At 42.4% G+C, this 17506-nt stretch overlaps 1 protein-coding gene and 1 long non-coding RNA gene across 6 annotated transcripts in view; one reads left to right on the plus strand and one right to left on the minus strand.

The window, feature by feature from the left end:
• Positions 1–5086, plus strand: part of LOC310690868 — an 18539-nt gene extending 13453 nt beyond the window's left edge. Inside the window, exon 3 of the long non-coding RNA XR_014518232.1 lies at positions 4985–5086. This is a non-coding gene — a long non-coding RNA (uncharacterized lncRNA). The remainder of the gene's footprint in view (positions 1–4984) is intronic.
• Positions 1–16775, minus strand: part of LOC310690515 (vomeronasal type-2 receptor 26-like) — a 19858-nt gene extending 3083 nt beyond the window's left edge. Inside the window, exons 1-5 of one of the 5 annotated variants that reach the window (XM_083469580.1) lie at positions 15496–15556; positions 13580–13765; positions 12307–12433; positions 4939–5221; positions 1608–2471 (exon numbers count right to left, since the gene is read on the minus strand). In XM_083469580.1, coding sequence (XP_083325706.1) covers positions 1608–2471; positions 4939–5221; positions 12307–12338 — 1179 coding nt within the window. In that variant the 5' untranslated portion in view covers positions 12339–12433; positions 13580–13765; positions 15496–15556. Of the gene's footprint in view, positions 1–1607; positions 2472–4938; positions 5222–6024; positions 6172–8676; positions 10046–12306; positions 12434–13579; positions 13766–13825; positions 14054–15495 lie in introns of those variants that run through there. The other 4 variants (XM_083469581.1, XM_083469584.1, XM_083469582.1 and 1 more) reach the window with 4 other exon arrangements.
• Positions 16776–17506: the final 731 nt, after the last annotated feature.

The following is a 17506-nucleotide window of genomic DNA, read 5'->3' on the forward strand; positions in this document are numbered from 1 at the left end:
CATTGGAAGAAAAATAGTCACTATGAAGTAATGAAATGAAATGAAAAAAGAAAAAACCCATGGCTTTCAAGTCCAACTGTTTGCACCTTAACTCAACAAGAGAATTGTGGGGTAACCAGCCCCATGTAACCAGCATGCTTACCCGAAGGATTCCTAACGAACCATCCCTTCGGGGAACAGACAGGGTGAAAGAGAATATATAAGTGCACACGATCACAGTGTGACCTTATGACCTTCGACAACTTCACACTTGTCCTTTTAATTATCCCAGTGATTTTAAGTGTTCTATACTGTGATGCCAATAAAGCTATTTGTTATTTGATTTTATATTTAACCAACATGCTTGAGTCTGATTAATGCTTTAGGTCTGTCCGGACAGGCTTGGCCTATGTCACTTCCTCACCTAGTGAGGAAAGGGGTAACAGAGTCTTCTGTTCTGCTCAGAATTCCCTGTGTGTGGAGCTCTGAGCCGCTCCCTTCCGCCACAAAGATTTATCCAGTTTAGGAACTTTTGCCATGTGGTAACCAAACTATGTCATACTGCCTGTTCAGCTTTTTTTCTGACTGCTGTACGGAAAAGCACACAAATCTGACCTTTCAAGAAAATAACAAGTAAACCTATTGATAACTTACTGAACCTGTGTATTAGGAAAGTAGGATAGTGTGGGATTCACTGGAAAGGGAAGGTTTTAAGGTTATACAGTCTATATTTAAATGCTTTTATTTGTTGCATGTTTTGCCATTATTAAATGCCTGCTAGGGAAATTTGCCCAAACCTCTTGCAACAAGAAAAAAGAGAGAGAGCTAAACTCTTGAGAGTCCCATGGACTGCAAGAAGATCAAACCTATCCATTGTTATGGAAATCAGCCCTGAGTGCTCAATAGAAGGACAGATCCTGAAGCTGAGGCTCCAATACTTTGACCACCTCATGAGAAGAGAAGACTCCTTGGAAAAGACCCTGATGTTGGGAAAGATGGAGGGCACAAGGAGAAGGGGACGACAGAGGACGACATGGTTGGACAGTGCTCTCGAAGCTACCGACATGAGTCTGATCAAACTGCGGGAGGCAGTGGAAGACAGGAGTGCCTGGCGTGCTCTGGGCTATGGGGTCATGAAGAGTCGGACACGACTAAGCAACTAAACAACAACAAAGTCCTCTTGTTTGTTGTTTACTGGTCAGGGACAGTCATTGTGAGTGCTGCACTTGCTGTTCCCCAGCTCAATTCCTCAGCTCCAGACACATTTTGTCCCAGCTCCAGCTGCCTCTTCCTGCCAAGTCCCCCTTTCTCCTCTTAGCAAACCTGTGCAATGTTTCTCTGAGGCCCAGGGCAGTTGAGAGGCACAGGGCATTCTTGGCATGATAGCTTGAGTCCAGCAGGCCCCTGATGGGGCCACACAACCACCTTAGATGTCCTATTCCCAGGGCAAGTGTACCTGGCTGCCCAGAGCTCTGCACAGGCCTGTCTTTCAGTGGAGGATCAAATCCTCCTTCATGAGCACCTTCTCTGCACACAAGGGTCCTATACTAAGTGCTCAGAAATTTTCGGGGTACTGTTCTACATATCACTGCCCAGGTCAATAAAATGTATCTCATGAAAGGAATTACCTGCCAAGACTGCAGCTTCTGAAGCTCCTGCACCCCTCCTTCCGTCAATCCCCTATATTTGGTCCTAGACAAAAACATGAAATGTAGAGCATGTGCTATGGCATAGACAGCATTATAGAGACTGTAGCTGTGGCCAGACATGGTCATCTCAAAACCAGACGAAGGAAGATCTTCCAGCTTTTCATCTCCGGTGCAGGTTCCACTGTCCTGCTCCTCTGTATTGGAGTTTGGAAATAAACAGAGAAATACTTGTGCCCAGAACTGCTTGAGAAAGCCATTTCCATTTGCCTCAAAAGGATTTTGGACCTGAAGAAAGGCTTTGAATCCTTGTACCACATTTGAATGAACTGAAAAGGAGAGGGAACCCTGGAAGACTTGCATATCCCAGCTCATTTGATAGGTTAATGCTGCAAAATCCAGCTGTGCTGTCAGAATCCACACCTTGCCCTCAGGTGTCATGGTCACATTTTCCAATTCACCAAGTGCTACTATTTCTCTCAAGTCAATCATAGACTTTGTTTCTCCATAGAAAACAACAGCCTTTGCTTTACTTTTCATAATAACTTGATAGATTTGGATGAAGTCAGATTGCACATCATAAAAGTCTGCCAAATATGTGGTTTTGGGGGGTTTCTCACAGAAGGCCAAACAAATGCCTTTTTGGGAGAGCAGAGGTTTCAGGTCCTGGATAAATCTCTCTCCACTGTCATTATCTCCAGCAAGCAACCCAACCCACGTCCAACCAAAATGCAGAAGTAACTCAACTATCCCAGTGTACTGATGGGCTTCATTGGGCACCATCTTGTAGAAGGGAGTGGATTGGCTTTGACCAGCATCCTCTGGAGCAAAGGAGCCATAAGTGAGCTAAAAGGAAACAACGGGGCAGAGTTTGTAAATGTACATTCATTGCCTGCTCATCTAGAAGGCAAGATCAGACCGTTTCCTCGGAGGGGCAGGCTCCAGAAAGCTGGGAGAGGTGGCACATTTAGCCTCTGTGGATAATGAATACTCAATAAATAGCTGACATCATGATTTTCTTGTGAGGTGCTTAGACAATGTTGAATCAAGCAAATGTTACCCCACATTTTCTGTTCATTTTCCCATCATTTGGGGGGGGGATTAGTTTGGCTCACAAATTCTGAATCACCTTTAACTGCAGAACTTGAATTTGCTGATATGCAATTGAAATAGTGACAGTCTGGAAAGCATCCTGAGACCTACAAAGATCTTGATTGTAGCTCAGGCACTCAGTGGATGGTGCTGTCCTTTCCCCGCATACTATGGCTGCTACCTCCCCCACTGCTGGGAATGAAAGCATCCCACAGCTAAATACCTCATATGGAAGCAGGACAACCTCCCTTGTTTCAGGAAATTGACTGCCAGTTGGTTCATTCTCCAGCCAGAAAAGTGGAGGGAAAGACAGAACACAGCATGGTGCCTACAACTACGTCAGAACATTGATCGATCTAGCTCAGCTTTGTTAACACTGAGTGGAAAGACACATTCAATGACCTACCTAGAGATGTCAGGGATCGAGCCCAGGATCTTCTCCATTCATTGCAGGTGCTCTATAGTCCTTTCAGTGGTGTGGTGATTTGCCATTGAGTAATAATGAATAGGAGAATGCTATTTTCTGGCACTTGACAGGCACCCATTCATTCAAGAGAAATTCACCACAAGATTATTGATGGCTCTTTGGTTCCCTTTTTAATATTTTCTTGATATGCACCCCAATTTACAGTGGGCTGTGGAGAGGTCCCACAAGTCTATCAGTATCTCCTGCACGTGAATTAAATGTTTTAAGCCTGTATTGGGAGGAGGGGCAGAAAGCTTCAGCTGGTACAGAAAACAGCTTTCAGGATTTTGTCAGATTGCTTCCAATCTCAATTCAAAGTCCTAGTATTGGCCTTTAGGTAAAGGTACCCCTGACCATTAGGTCTAGTTGTGACCGACTGGGGTTGCAGCACTCATCTCGCTCTATGAGCCGAGGGAGCCAGCGTTTGTCCGCAGACAACTTCCAGGTCATGTGGCCAGCATGACTAAGCTGCTTCTGGTGAACCAGAGCAGCACATGGAAATGCCATTTACCTTCCCGCCGGAGCGGTTCCTATTTATCTACTAGCACTTTGATGTGCTTTCGAACTGCTAAGTTGGCAGGAGCAGGGACCAAGCAACGGGAGCTCACCCCGTCGCGGAGATTCGAACCGCTGACCTTCCGATCAGCAAGTCCTAGGCTCTGTGGTTTAACCCACAGCGCCACCCGCATCCCTAGTATTGGCCTTTAAAAGCCCTGAATTTTCAGGAACTCGTTTATATAAAGGACCACCTTCTCCCATACCATTCACACTTTTTGGATCATTGAGTGAGGCCAAGCCCAGTCAAAGACATTCTGCTGCCTGAGATAGAAACCAACTCAAGTATATCATCCACTGCACTTGAGACGCCAGACTAGTTAGAGGGGTCAGGGGAGGCATGGAACATATTCTACTCATTCCTCCAACAGAGAAAAATTGCCAATGTGCTTCATAAGGGGGGAGAGAAAAGCCCACCTAGAGCAGAGATATTTAAATGCTGCTGATGGCTCATTACTACCTGACAATTTGGGATTGTCCGTTAGTTAATGAATTCTGGAAACAGATTGGTATAGAAATATCGGGAATTGTGTGTAGGAAGGTACAAATATCTAAATTAATGGTTCTTATTAGCCTGAGTAGCACCGAGTTAGAAACAAAAGAGGAATGTAAATGGGTAAAAATGATGGTAATTGCAGCCAGACAGGTTATAGCGAGTAGTTGGAAAAATGCCAAAGAGCTAGGGGTGAACCAATGGAGGGAAAAATTGAAAAATATTATAATATTAGAATATATAACTGTGAAAATACATAAAATGAAAGGGTTTAAGGTCAGTGAGAAGGAGGAGGATTGGTTTGAGAAAACATTGAATTATTTGGGCAGGTTTGAACAATTTGGGGCAATTAAAATGTTAAAAGTTAAATAAACCTTGTGGAGGGAGGAGTGTTAAGGTATATGGAATTGTACATATGGTTGATTTGAATGTTATTATTGATTATGTATACCCAATGTATCAGCTGCCTGGGGGTTTTCACTGTTTGTTTTCACTGTTTGTGTTTTGGTTGTTGGGGGGGGGGAATTACTACCTAACAATTTTATGCTACACATTTTAATAAGTTGTGCAAAGCGTACCGGACACTTTTTGTGAAAGGCAGGGCCACCTTCCTTTGTCATTCACAACTATTTCTCTATAGTATGAAACCTTTCTGCACAGAAAAGATCATGTTGAATGCGTATGAAGTCTCCAAGGCAGTATCTTACCTGAGGGATCTTGTAGATGCCCAAGATGTCTGCCATGTAGAGGGAGGTATCAAAATCCAGTCCCCCAATAACTGCCATCAGGTGTTTCTGGGTGTTGCACTTGTAGTTGGGCATAAATGTGGAGGGAAAGTTCAGAGCAGCCCGGTAGGTCATCCTTTCATTGAAGTAACTGTCATAGATGTGGAATCCCAATGTGATATTAGGCAAGATCTTGGGGTTCTCATTGATCTCCTTGACAGCAAAGGCCAAGGCCAGGATATGCTGGTAGTTCTTTGGCACAACACTGCAATGAGAATTTTATGCTGATTTCTTGGGAGATAAGCTATGCAATTTTATTTTAAAAAAATTAGGACCTCATGACAATTCTTCAACATTTTCATGCAAATTGTGCTCTAACACAATTTAACACAATTCTACAAAACAATTTCCCCTAAAAGAGTGCATTGCATTCCACTTGTATACTTCTATACCACTTTCACTAATATATGCATTTTTTGGACACTTTATCCCAGTGTATGTATTTTTGGATACATTTCATGACTGGAGAATTGCACAGCAAAATTTGGAGAAGTGTAAATGGCAAATGATAGCTGTGTTTCATCTTCTCTTTAGGCAGATTTTAGCAGGTGCATGTTTAAATATGAACTGATTTGAATTCCCTCCCTTTCTCCAGTAAGGGAATACTGATACTTACTTTGGGTAAGTAAGTAAGTAAGTAAGTAAGTAAGTAAGTAAGTAAGTAAGTAAGTACAGGTACTTGATGACACTTTCTAAAGATTCCAGAGATGCTGTTGCTGATGCCAGTCTCTGAAGGCTTTTACCTCAGACCAGATTCCCTATTCCGCCACTCCTGCCCAATTCAATCACAAATTGTAACTAGCAGCTGAACTAATCTGTCTCTGATCTCAAAGTTCATCCAATTGTATTTCTGGCTGCTTGGACAGTTGAGCTCATTTAAAAAATCTGCTTTTATGACATTCATCTGGTGAGAACTGGACAGCCTAAAATAGACACCAGCTCACTTGTTCTAATCTCCACCACAAGATATTATTAACACACCGGGGATAATTGGCTTAATATTGATACCTTCTTTGTCAACTTTCACCTCAGCTTTCTCTGGTCTTTCCCTCAAACCTCACTCATTACTTGTACCAACTGACAGTTAACTGTCATTCTTCACTGATCGGAACCTTCAGCCTATTACAGTCTGTTGTTGCTCAGGCTATTGAGAATGAATGTACCTGATCCAGGCCCTTTCTATAAATATGAAACACAATTGTCTCTCTTCCCCCTTCCTCTCTTCCCCTATCACCAAGTAGCAATCACTGAACAGGCCCACACCACAGTAACAGCACAACTTTGACAGCCACACACTGACATCAATAGAGACCTTTAAAATCTTTTGAAAGCACATAGCATAGACATATACGCAACATTTATATACAGTTACTGATTTGATCCAACAGAAAAGCTGTATTGAAATGCTGAGAAGCAGGTAGCCTAACTGAATGGAGTAGTTCTCATCATTTTCAGACCTGTGACACATTTTCAACTAGAGGTATCCTGTAAATCTTGCCTGACATGGATAAGAACATCTGGGGCTCTTAGAAATCCACCTCAGAAGGAGAGGCAAGATTTTAAGAGTCCTCATCCCAACCTTTCTGAGGTGAAGTTCAATATTCAGAAATAGACTACCAATTTACACACACACCCACACACCCTGCCTGGAAGTAAATCCCACTAAAATCAATGGAGCTTGCTTCTGCGTAAGCAAGGTTAAAGCTGGGGAATGTTTCTGTTCCAGATGATTATTTGAGATATGCAATATTTACATGGTATTAAGAAGTTGATGGGTAGTTAGCCTTTCTTTGAAGTCTTCTTTGTCAAAAGCAGAAAAGAGATGAGAAGCAAGTCCACCAACAATAAGATCACCAGGTTGGTAGTATTCATGTGGAATTCTGGAAAGATCATCAATGGTGCAACTCCTGGTATGTTTGCACACCAAATGTGGCAGATGAAAGAGAATTGGCACAAGAAAAAACAACAACATACTGGGGCAAATATTCTTTCTAATCAGACACCCTCATTTCCATCTAGAACATGAACCTTAGCATCAGTACAATATTTTGCCTTGACAGAAACAGAACTTGCCTACCAATTCACCGATTAAAATTCTATTTTACAACTTGACAATGTGAGAAGCAAAAATCCTGCCTCTTCCTCTGCCCTCTCCCTTGCTTAGAATCACAAGTAGGGTTTTTTATATTCTCCTGTTTAGACTTTGGCTGATATTCTCTGCAAATCTATTGAGACATTATCCAAGGGAGAATTAGTCATGACAAAAGTAATAATTACAGATTAGATAATAACTATCTCTCTTTGCATCAAAAAAATCCAACAAATGACAAAAAACATGTTTGTGGTGTTTCATTTGAAGTGGTTTCTGTCCCTTTATGGGACAACAAAAGTGCATGCAGAATTAACTGCAATGAGGAAGAAAATAAGAGTGGGTCAGTCTGTTATCAATGCTGAAATGCTTCATCTGATCAGTGCAAATGATTAATCTAACGTCCTTGAATTTTCCACCTGACCATTTGTTTATTAGTTTACTGACAATTATACCAAGACAAAAGGATGGTGAAGGGCACTGAGTTTTGTAGATGGTTTGTGTTGGTGACAAGGAAATGTGGAGAACTAAATTTAAGATAGGCAAAATGAGAAACTGGTAAAATAGAAATTAACAGGTTCTATTGACTTCTAAGTGAGACACTTCAATTTACCTCTTAACGCACACATGCAAATGCACATAAATAATATATGTGCCACCAAAAGAGGTGTAATTTCCAAGGTTTTGCACCTGGAGCTGTGGGGGGCAGGGTGGAGGAAAAAGAGATCACACCCCCTTCACAGGATCAAAAATACAGGTCCTTTATTGTGAAGTTATGGACCTAAACAGAGTAAAAACAAAAACAGTTGGTGGGATGGGAGGGAATAATATAACAAGAATAAAAATTACCAGCCAAATTCTTTACTTATATCTGATTCTAGCCCTTTTCTCAGTTGGAAGTGACAATAATCGCGGAATTCAATAAAGAGGATTATTAGTTGTGTTACTAGCTACAGTATGGCTGGAACTAGCTAGTCTTTAAAAGTGGTGGTTTTGTGCCCACAAAGGAGGGAAGGTACAACATCTTTTTGAGCTTAGCGTTATCTAAGCATCTGACACAACTTACGTGAATCATTGAGGGTATAGAGAAACGGGGTAGTTTTTATATTACATGGTATCCATTTGTTACTTGTATTACTAAATCTCACTGTCCTCCTATGCCACCTATATCCCAAACAGCAATCTGGTGGGGCTACCTTCAATATTGAGAATCACTTCAAAATAACTCTTTTTATGTTTATAGATAATGAGAACAGTCAGACAAGATAGGTTTAATCAGGGAATATTTCCCAGGATTGAAAATAGGAATGGAATACTCACAGCAGATGAATATGTGTTTATTTATTATACACATAGACGCAGCCCAAAGCTTTACTAGATCCATAGCCCATTCATTTATGTTTATAGATATACCTGCATGCCATCAATTAGTGCAGCTTACCATCTGAGTGGTCAGGGGTCCCTTTACCTTTCACCTTTACCATCTGAGTGTCTTGTGCATGTTTGCATCAAGGTAAGAGTGACTATACAGAAATCCACGTACTTAGCTGCAAGGGTGCAAAGATGAACATGGTCTTGTGCTGAGGGAAATAGGCCCTAAGGCCTGATCGGCTTAAGCATGGTGGTCCAACGTGTGACCCCACCAGCCATCTTCCACCCCTTCCCAAACCATAAGAACAAAAAGCTTTTTCTGTTGAAGATTTTTGAAGACAATCTCTTATTTTCGGCATCTTTCCTGCCATATTTTAATTCTCTTTGGAGTTTTCCCCTTTTTACAGTGTGTTGAAAGGAGAGCAGTGTCTAACCAGTGTTGAAAAACCAATGGCACAAGCTAGATGTCCTGCTCAAAGACCAAAAGCAAAGCTCAATCCATAAACAGTTACTTGTTTCAGCTGTAACAAAGGACATAAATTAAAATCTTTCAAGATTTCCAGAAAATACCAGGCAATACGAAACATAAAATACATGACATGATGTGGAGAAAGAGAATATATTGTCCATATTCTGGTAAAACGAAAAACAGAGATGATAGGATAATTTACTACTTCCTTTTTATTAATTGCTCCTTGCTGTTCAGATCAGGTCTTAACACAATGATGTAGCATTTTGGGGAAAAGATGGAACCCAGTAAGCCAGCACTGGAGGCCAAGATGGAGAAGATCTCCACAGCCACCATGTATTTCCCCTTGGTGCTCAGGTACACTGGAACAAAGGAGATCCAAACACTACAAAACAAGAACATGCTGAAGGTGATGAATTTGGCCTCATTGAAGCTCTCAGGCAATTTTCTGGCAAAAAAGGCCACAACAAAGCTGACAATGGCCAAAAAGCCCATGTAGCCCAGGACACAGTAAAACAGGACAACTGACCCTTCGTTGCAGCCTAGAATGATTTCTCTCATCACAGAGTGCATGTCAGAATCAGGAAATGGGGGAGAGGTTCCTAACCACACAGTGCAAATGCCCACTTGGATAATGGTACATGACAACACAATGGTGCTTCCAAGCCTTTTCCCCACCCATTTTCTCATTCTGGATCCTGGTTTGGTGGCCACAAAGGCCAGAACCACCGTGATAGTCTTGGCCAGCACACAAGAAACGGTCACTGTGAAAACAAGGCCAAAAGCCATTTGTCGGAGCAGGCAGCTGACTCTTTCTGGAGGGCTGAGGAAGATCAACGGGCAGAGAAAGCAGAGCAGGAGTGAAATGAGGAGAGTGTAGGTGAGGTCCCGATTGTTTGCTCTGACAATGGGTGTGTCCTGATGTTTAATGAAGATGGCTTGGACCACCACTGTGAGGAAAGAGAGAAAAAGAGCAAACAATGCCAAGCTCATCCCCAGAGGCTCTTTAAAAGACAAGAAGCTGATGGTCTTTGGAATGCATTGCGATTGTTCCATGTTTGGATAGTGATCTTCGGGGCACCCAACACAATCATCCATATCTGGAGAGGAAATAATCATTTCAGAGTTCAGATGTGTTGACGAGCTTCCAGTGCTGCTAGTATGGAACTGTTAGGGTTAAAGATGTTTCCAGACAAACCAGATTGAAAGTGATGCATGAGAACTCCACCTCAGCATTGTGTGCTATGTTATTTGGGGTGTCCCCATAAGATACATTGTGCAGTTAGATGGAAAAGATTGGTAACCACAAATACAATTCTTCCTTTGTAGTATTTTTCGCTCTATAGGACGCACTTTTCCCCCTCCAAAAATGAAGGGGAAATGTGTGTGTGTCCTGTGGAGCGAATGCAGGCTCCTTGGCTTCAGCGATAGCAATGTGAAGTCTCTGAAGGGCAGAGGGAGCGCTCCCTCCACGCTCCGGAGGCTACGTGTTGCTTTCTCTGAAGCCTGGAGAGCGAGAGGGGTCGGTGCGCACTGACCCCTCTCGCTCTCCAGGCTTCAGGGATAGTCTCCTGAAACCTTTGGAGCGCAGCAGGAACTCACGCTGTGCTCCAAAGGCTTCAGGTTCCTGTCGCTGAAGCCAGGAGAGCAAGACTCTCCTGGTTTCAGCAGAGAGGGAGAGCTGCGCAGCGCCCCTTCAGCGAAGCGGGAGGAGAAATAGAAGGGGCTCTGTTTCTCCTGCCGCTTCGCTGAAGGGGCGCTGAGCAGAGAGGGGGAGAATTTTTTTTTCTTGTTCTCCCCCTCTAAAACAAGGTGCATCCTATGGTCAGGTGTATCCTATACAGCGAAAAATATGGTAATTGTTCAGTACAGGAAGGTGTCTTCTACCAAGACAAATCACTGGTCCATTTAGCTTAGTACTGCCTGCCTTATTTTAACCTCAAACAAAGATTAGATCATTGGTGATAAACCTTTTCTTTTTAGAATAAGGTACATAATCATTTATTGGGGCTGTCTGCTAATAGAGATGGAGGAGAAATTTGGTTTTATTGAAATTTGACTGGGAAAGTCATCTAAATTGCACTGTTTTGACCAAGACATTAACCAAAACACAGTGACCCTGCAAAATGTATGCTTGTCTAAAAACTTTTGATGCAGACCTCCAATTAAACAATATGTACAAAATGGACTATATTACCAATGTAGAAGTTTTACTTTAGACAGTCAATACTTTTTTGTATATCCCATAGTAATTGCATTTATTTTCTATATAGAACGTATGTATCAAAGAATGATTTTGATTCGTGTATTCCTGCATTTTTGTAACTCTTTTATGCTGCTCCCCTACACCAGATAAACTGCCGAATCACTGCATTCCTTGCTTATCTGCCCCTGAAGGATTGTATGTTTAGCCAGAGGGCACAAGTGGCTAGGATGTTGGAAGTTACAAGCCCTGTGGTTTCCTTGAGATTCCATAAGCTGTGGGAAGATACAGGAATGGATTGTGGCACTTTCTGAATGTCTAGTTGTCAAGGAAGATGTACAATAAGTGAGTAAAAGCTTATATCTGGAGCTCCAGAGTTTGACTAATCAAGATAAATGAGGGGAAACATAAAACAGGGACTTTTTCACCCCTTAACATGTAACCTTTCTTGTGGTACACATTCTATAATGATGTTATATGATGTATGTTTATGTGTGAAAAACCCAATAAAATCTTTGTTAAAATGTGCTCTCAGGCAGTTTGTCTAACTGGCGGTTAGCTGAACAACTGATTTAGCGAGGCTGCCTCATTGCAATAGCTTCTCTAATAAATCAGGTCCCTACTGGACACTTTGCTTGCATATTCTCTTTGTTGGAGTTTATTTAAAGGTTTGTTCCCTCACCTCGTCAAGAACGAGTGGTTTAGAAGTAAATTCTTACCATATCATACCCTCCAACATGTCTCTGATGAAAATAGGGATGTCCCATTCCATAATGATAATTTTACTATTTTTACCCCACACATCTTAAAGGGTTGCCCCAGCCATTCTAGGCAGCTTCCAACATATATAAAAATAATAATAAAACATTAAACATTAAAAAACCTTCCCTATATAGGATTGCCTTCAGACAGTTCGGGTCAGATAACTTCATACCCTTCAACATTTCTCCAATGAAAATAGAGACATCCAAAGGAAAAGTGGGACATTCTGGGAACAAATCAGAAACCAGGATGGCTTCTCTAACTCAGGGATGTCCCTGGAAAATAGGGACGCTTGGAGGGTCTGCCATATTAGCAATTATTTACCTATTTACTTAATTTTCCCAACAACTTCTAACATGACATATATTTGAAAAGTACATATCTCGTGTCTCTTACCCTTCTGGGACGAAATCTTGCCTTGAGGACATGGAGCGCAATCATAGCAGCAGAATTGCTCCCCCTCCTTCTTTTTCTTGCTGGAACCAGGAGGGCAGTTTGGGTTACACTCAGAAAGGGGTGGAACCTGCCCATTTTTTAAAAAAAAAACATAAACATTTTAGCACACAGAAATTATCAGTGCTTTGGGCTTCATCCCCACCCCCAAGCCAGCAGTAGGAAGACACTAAACTACTGAGGACCAAACTATTTGTTTTGCTATTAGCAGTTTTAAAAAAGAATGCTGAAACTGACCATCTGTGAAAAGAATGCCTGAAGGCTTAAACTGGGAAGGGAACTGGGAGTTCATTTTCACCAGCCCTCCCCCCCCCATACATAAAATTACCGTATTTTTTGCACCATAACACTCACTTTTTTCCTCCTAAAAAGTAAGGGGAAATGTCTGTGCGTGTTATGGAGGGAATGCCTACGGGTGGCATGCCTACGGATTTTCCTCCTCTAAAAACTATGTGCGTGTTATGGTCGGGTGCGTGTTATAGAGCGAAAAATACGGTAATACTTGTTCACCACCAACCTTCCCATACTGAGCAGAAAGTATTAAAAAGGCTGGACATGCTTAGAAACCTCCCTATAATTTGGAACTTTTGTGACGATATACTGCTCTGCCTCTTTCTTTTAGCAAATGCTTTGTGCCACTGGGGAAGTGATAATTCTGTATTGATTTGTTTTGGATGTTTGTATGTGATGCCAATAAAAGGCTTGATGATGATGAATTTGGAACTTTGTGTTGTTATCTTGGTCCCCATATATGATGAAACTGTGAAGGAGTTCAACCAAATGCTCTTAGAAGCCTCCTTCACACTTCCTGCCATGCTTTTTGTCTTAATTGATGCATCTTCAAACATATTTTGTACTTCAATGTGTATTTTTCAAATGATTTTGGTCCATTTTTGAGCTGAGAACTAGACCACAAAATTCAGAGAAATGTGAAACCTGAAGGATAATTAATTTCAGAAGGTCGTGGTTCAAATACCCATGATGGGGTGAGCTCCCGTTGTTCGGTCCCGGCTTCTGCCAACCTATCAGTTCCAAAGCACATCAAAGTGCAAGTAGATAAATAGGTACTGCTCTGGCAGGAAGGTAAACGGCGTTTCTGTGCGCTGCTTTGGTTCTCCAGAAGCTGTATGCCGGCTCCCTCGGCCAATAAAGCGAGATAAGTGCCGCAACCCCAGAGTCGGTCACGACTGGACCTAACGGTCAGGGGTCCGTTTACCTTTACCGATAGTAACTTAGGTGGGATTTTTTTTCCGGTGTGGAAGGAACTAAAACTGGTCCTCCTGGCACAAATTGGGTTGGGCTACATAACTTTCGGGATGACTTCCAGCTCTATGATTCGACTATTCTCAAGGAAAATGTTTTGATTCTGGCTGGAAAGGCAGGTATGTGCTGGACTGATGATCTGTAAGTACAATAACATTCTATTTCCCTCTCTCTCATGGATGTAGGAATTATGCCTCACCTGGTGAAAGCTTCTGTGCCACACCATTCTGCTGTCATCAAGGGTGAATGGCTGGTCAGGTGTAGCCTCCACACCCACCCTTCCAACCTTGACCCTCAAGAAGGAGTTATTTGGAAAAGTGACCAGGTTGGTGATATCAAAGCCAGCTTCTACTTCCCCGTTTGCACTAAAAGATACCGTTTCCCCAGCAGAGTTGTTAAAGGAGACACTCCTAAGAAAGGGATGGAGCTGCATTGAAAGGAAAATAGAAGTAATGTTAATGTCTCTCCTTATTGCCACTCAGGATGCCTCCAGACTGTCAGTATATGCAGGTAGTGCTATGCAAACATAATCCATTCCTGAGAGTGTTCACATAGCAAGCTGACGATTTCCATTGTTTTCTATGGGACAATCCCAATGTATTCCCAAAAAAAGAGGAAATGAGGGGGGAAATCCATGCTTTTTAGGTCCCACTGCTTGTATACAGTCATACCTCGCTTTGCAACTGGGATCTGTTCTGGAGCCCCGGCCACTAGCCAAAAAGGACGCAGGGCAAAGCGCCGCATCTGCGCATGTGCTCGGAGTGGTTTGTGCTTCTGCGCATGCACAAAGCTCGAATTAGTGCTTCTGCACATGTGCAAGGAGCAAACCCGTTATGATACTTTCAAGTTTGCTGTGGACGTTCACTGGAACGGACGCTAGACAAGGTGGACATTCGCAGAGGTATTACTGTATCCCGTCCCAAAGGAATTCTAGGGTAACCAGCCTCATGTAACCAGTATGCTTGAGTCTGATTAATGCACAAAGTGGTTAATGCCATAGAGTAAGCTGTCCTACCAAACTTAGCCTAAGTCACTTTCCTTCACCTCGGGAGGAAATGGGTAACAAAGCCTTTTGTTCTACTCAGTCTTCATGTGAATTCTGTGTGTGAACTACTCCCTCTAGCCACATATTTTAACCAACCTCCTTTGATTCTGACAAGAATGGAGTCTGAATCTAATGTTTCTATACCAATAGTTTAGGAAATTTTACCATTTTGTGACTGCTATATAGAAAAGCACATGAATCTGATCTTTGATTGTTGTGACTTACTAAATGTGTGGTCCATCTTTGTGATAGGGCAGTGGAGAGTTTGGGGGTTTAGCGGAAAGGACACATTTACGGTTTTACAATCTAGATTTCCACACTTTTATTTTGCCATGTTAAATCTCTGCTGGAGTTCTCTCACCAAAGAGTCCTTGCCAGAAAACTGGGTCTTGGCTTCCCAGGATTTCTAACAAAGATAACTTCAACTAACAATTTCAGTAAGTAAGTAAATAAGTAAGCACGTACGTACATAAATAAATGTTTAAAACCCTCCCCCCCCTTTTATGCTGGTCATGGGCAGCCATTTTAGGGGTCTTTCCCACCTCCTTTCCTCAGCCACAGCTACATTTTTTCAGCTTTGTCTGCCACTCTCAGCCAGCTCTCACCTCTCCTCTCAGTGTGGGATCAGATCTGCCTCTTAACATGTGTGCAGAGAAGTTGCGTGGGAAGGAGCGGCACAGTGCAGGATTATATCCTCCTGCTTCCATGCACACAAGTTACGGAGGGGATATGATCCTGCACTGAGTGCTCGAAAATGTTCAGGGTACTATGCTACATATCACTGCCCAGGTCTAATAAATTGTACCACGGGACAGTGGCATTACCTGCCAAGGCTTTAGCTTCTGAAACTCTTGCATCCCTCCTTCAACCACTGCCTTGAATTTTGTCCTGGGCAAGAACATGGCATGTAGAGCATGTGCTACGGCATAGACAGCATTATAGACACTATAGCTGTGGCTTGTTACGCTCATCTCAAAGCCAGATGACGGGAGATCTTCCAGCTTCTCCTCTCCAGTGCAGGTTCCACTGTCCTGCTCCTCTGTACTGGAGTTTGGAAATAAACAGAGAAAGACTTGTGCCCAGAACTGCTTGACAAAGCCATTTCCATTCGCCTCAAATGGATTTTGGACCTGAAGAAAGGCTTTGAATCCTTGTACAACATTTGAATGAATTCTAAAGAAGAGGGAACCCTGGAAGAGTTGCATATCCCAGTTCATTTGAAAGGTCAGTGCTTTGAAGTCCAGTTGTGCTGTCAGAATCCACACCTTGCCCTCAGAAGTCTTGGTTCCATTGTCCACTGCACCAAGTGCTACCATTATTCGCAAGCTAAGCATGGACTCTGTTTCTCCATAGACAACAATAACCTTGGCTTTATTCTCCATAATAACTTGATAAATTTGGATCCATTGGGAATACATGGCGTAATACTCAGTCAAATATGCCGTTTTCACGGTTCTCTCTGAGAAGGCCAAACAAATGCCTTTCTGGGAAAGCAGAGTTTTCAGGGTGTGAATAAATCTCTCTCCACTGACATTACCTGCAGCAAGCAACCCAACCCATGTCCAACCAAAATGCAGAAGTAACTCAACAATCCCACTGTATTGATGGACTTCATTGGGCGCCATCCTATAGAAGGAAGTGGATTGGCTTTGACCAGCATCCTCTGGGGCAAAGGACCCATAAGTGAGCTAAAGGAAAATAAAGGAGCAAAATCCATAAATGTAGAAGGTCTGGGTATGTGCTTCCAGGGCCAGCCTGCCCAGAAGTGAGATGAGGTGGTAGCCTCAAGGAGGGGGGCTCCAAAAAGCTGGGGGCACTCACAGATCTAGCCTCCACAGAGTGCCCCCTGTGCTTGTGGGCCCTCCCCCTCCTTCTCTTCTACTGCTGCATGCCAGTTTTCCTACAATCCTGTAATGCAGCTTCCCTTCCCTTTCCCCTCATCTTCCTTCCCCATTACATCCCCTTGCTTTACTAGAACAATTGGTTATAGATATAGGTATTTGGTTTCAAATAATCACCTTGACATGCACTGAGAAATTAATGATATAATGAATTAGGGGTTCCTATTTTACCTGAACAGTGGGACAACATTTTAGCTTCTGTAACAAATGTGTCTCTAGATTATAAACTATTTCTTATACACCAAAAGATAAAATTTAGAATATACTGGACATTTGTACAGAAGGGAATTCCGTATCTACAATGCCATCGTGCTGGAGAATAAATAAGGATAATGCTTCTTTGAAACACATGTTTATGTGATGTCCAACACTTATGGATTTTTGGAGGAAAGTATTAGGATGAATACTAATACTTGAGGGGGAAATAAAATTGTCAGATGATCATGGGGAATGAGTGTGAAGTCCTCAAGGCAGTATCTTACCTGAGGAAACTTGTAGATGCCCAAGATGTTTGCCATTTGGAGAGAGGAATCAAAGTCCAGTCCCCCAATAACTGCTACCAGGTGTTTCTGGATGTTGCACTTGTAGTTGGGCATAAGTGTGGAGGGAAGATTCAGAGCAGCCCGGTAGGTCATCCTTTCATTGAAGTAACTGTCGTAGATGTGGAATCCTAAGGTGATATTACGTAAGATCTTGGGGTTCTCATTGACCTCCTTGACAGCAAATACCAAGGCCAGGATATGCTGGTAGTTCTTTGGCAAAATACTGCAATGAGAATTTTATGCTGTATACTTGGGATATATGCTATGCAATTGTCATTTATAGAAATTAGGACCTCATGACAATTCTTCAACATTTTCATGCAAATTATGCTCTGACATGCACATATCTGCAAAGCAATTTCCCCTTAAAGAATTCATTGCATTCCACTTGT

The sequence above is a fragment of the Podarcis liolepis genome, assembly GCF_965112155.1.
Source record: "Podarcis liolepis genome assembly, chromosome: 13".
NCBI classification, from domain to species: domain Eukaryota; kingdom Metazoa; phylum Chordata; class Lepidosauria; order Squamata; family Lacertidae; genus Podarcis; species Podarcis liolepis.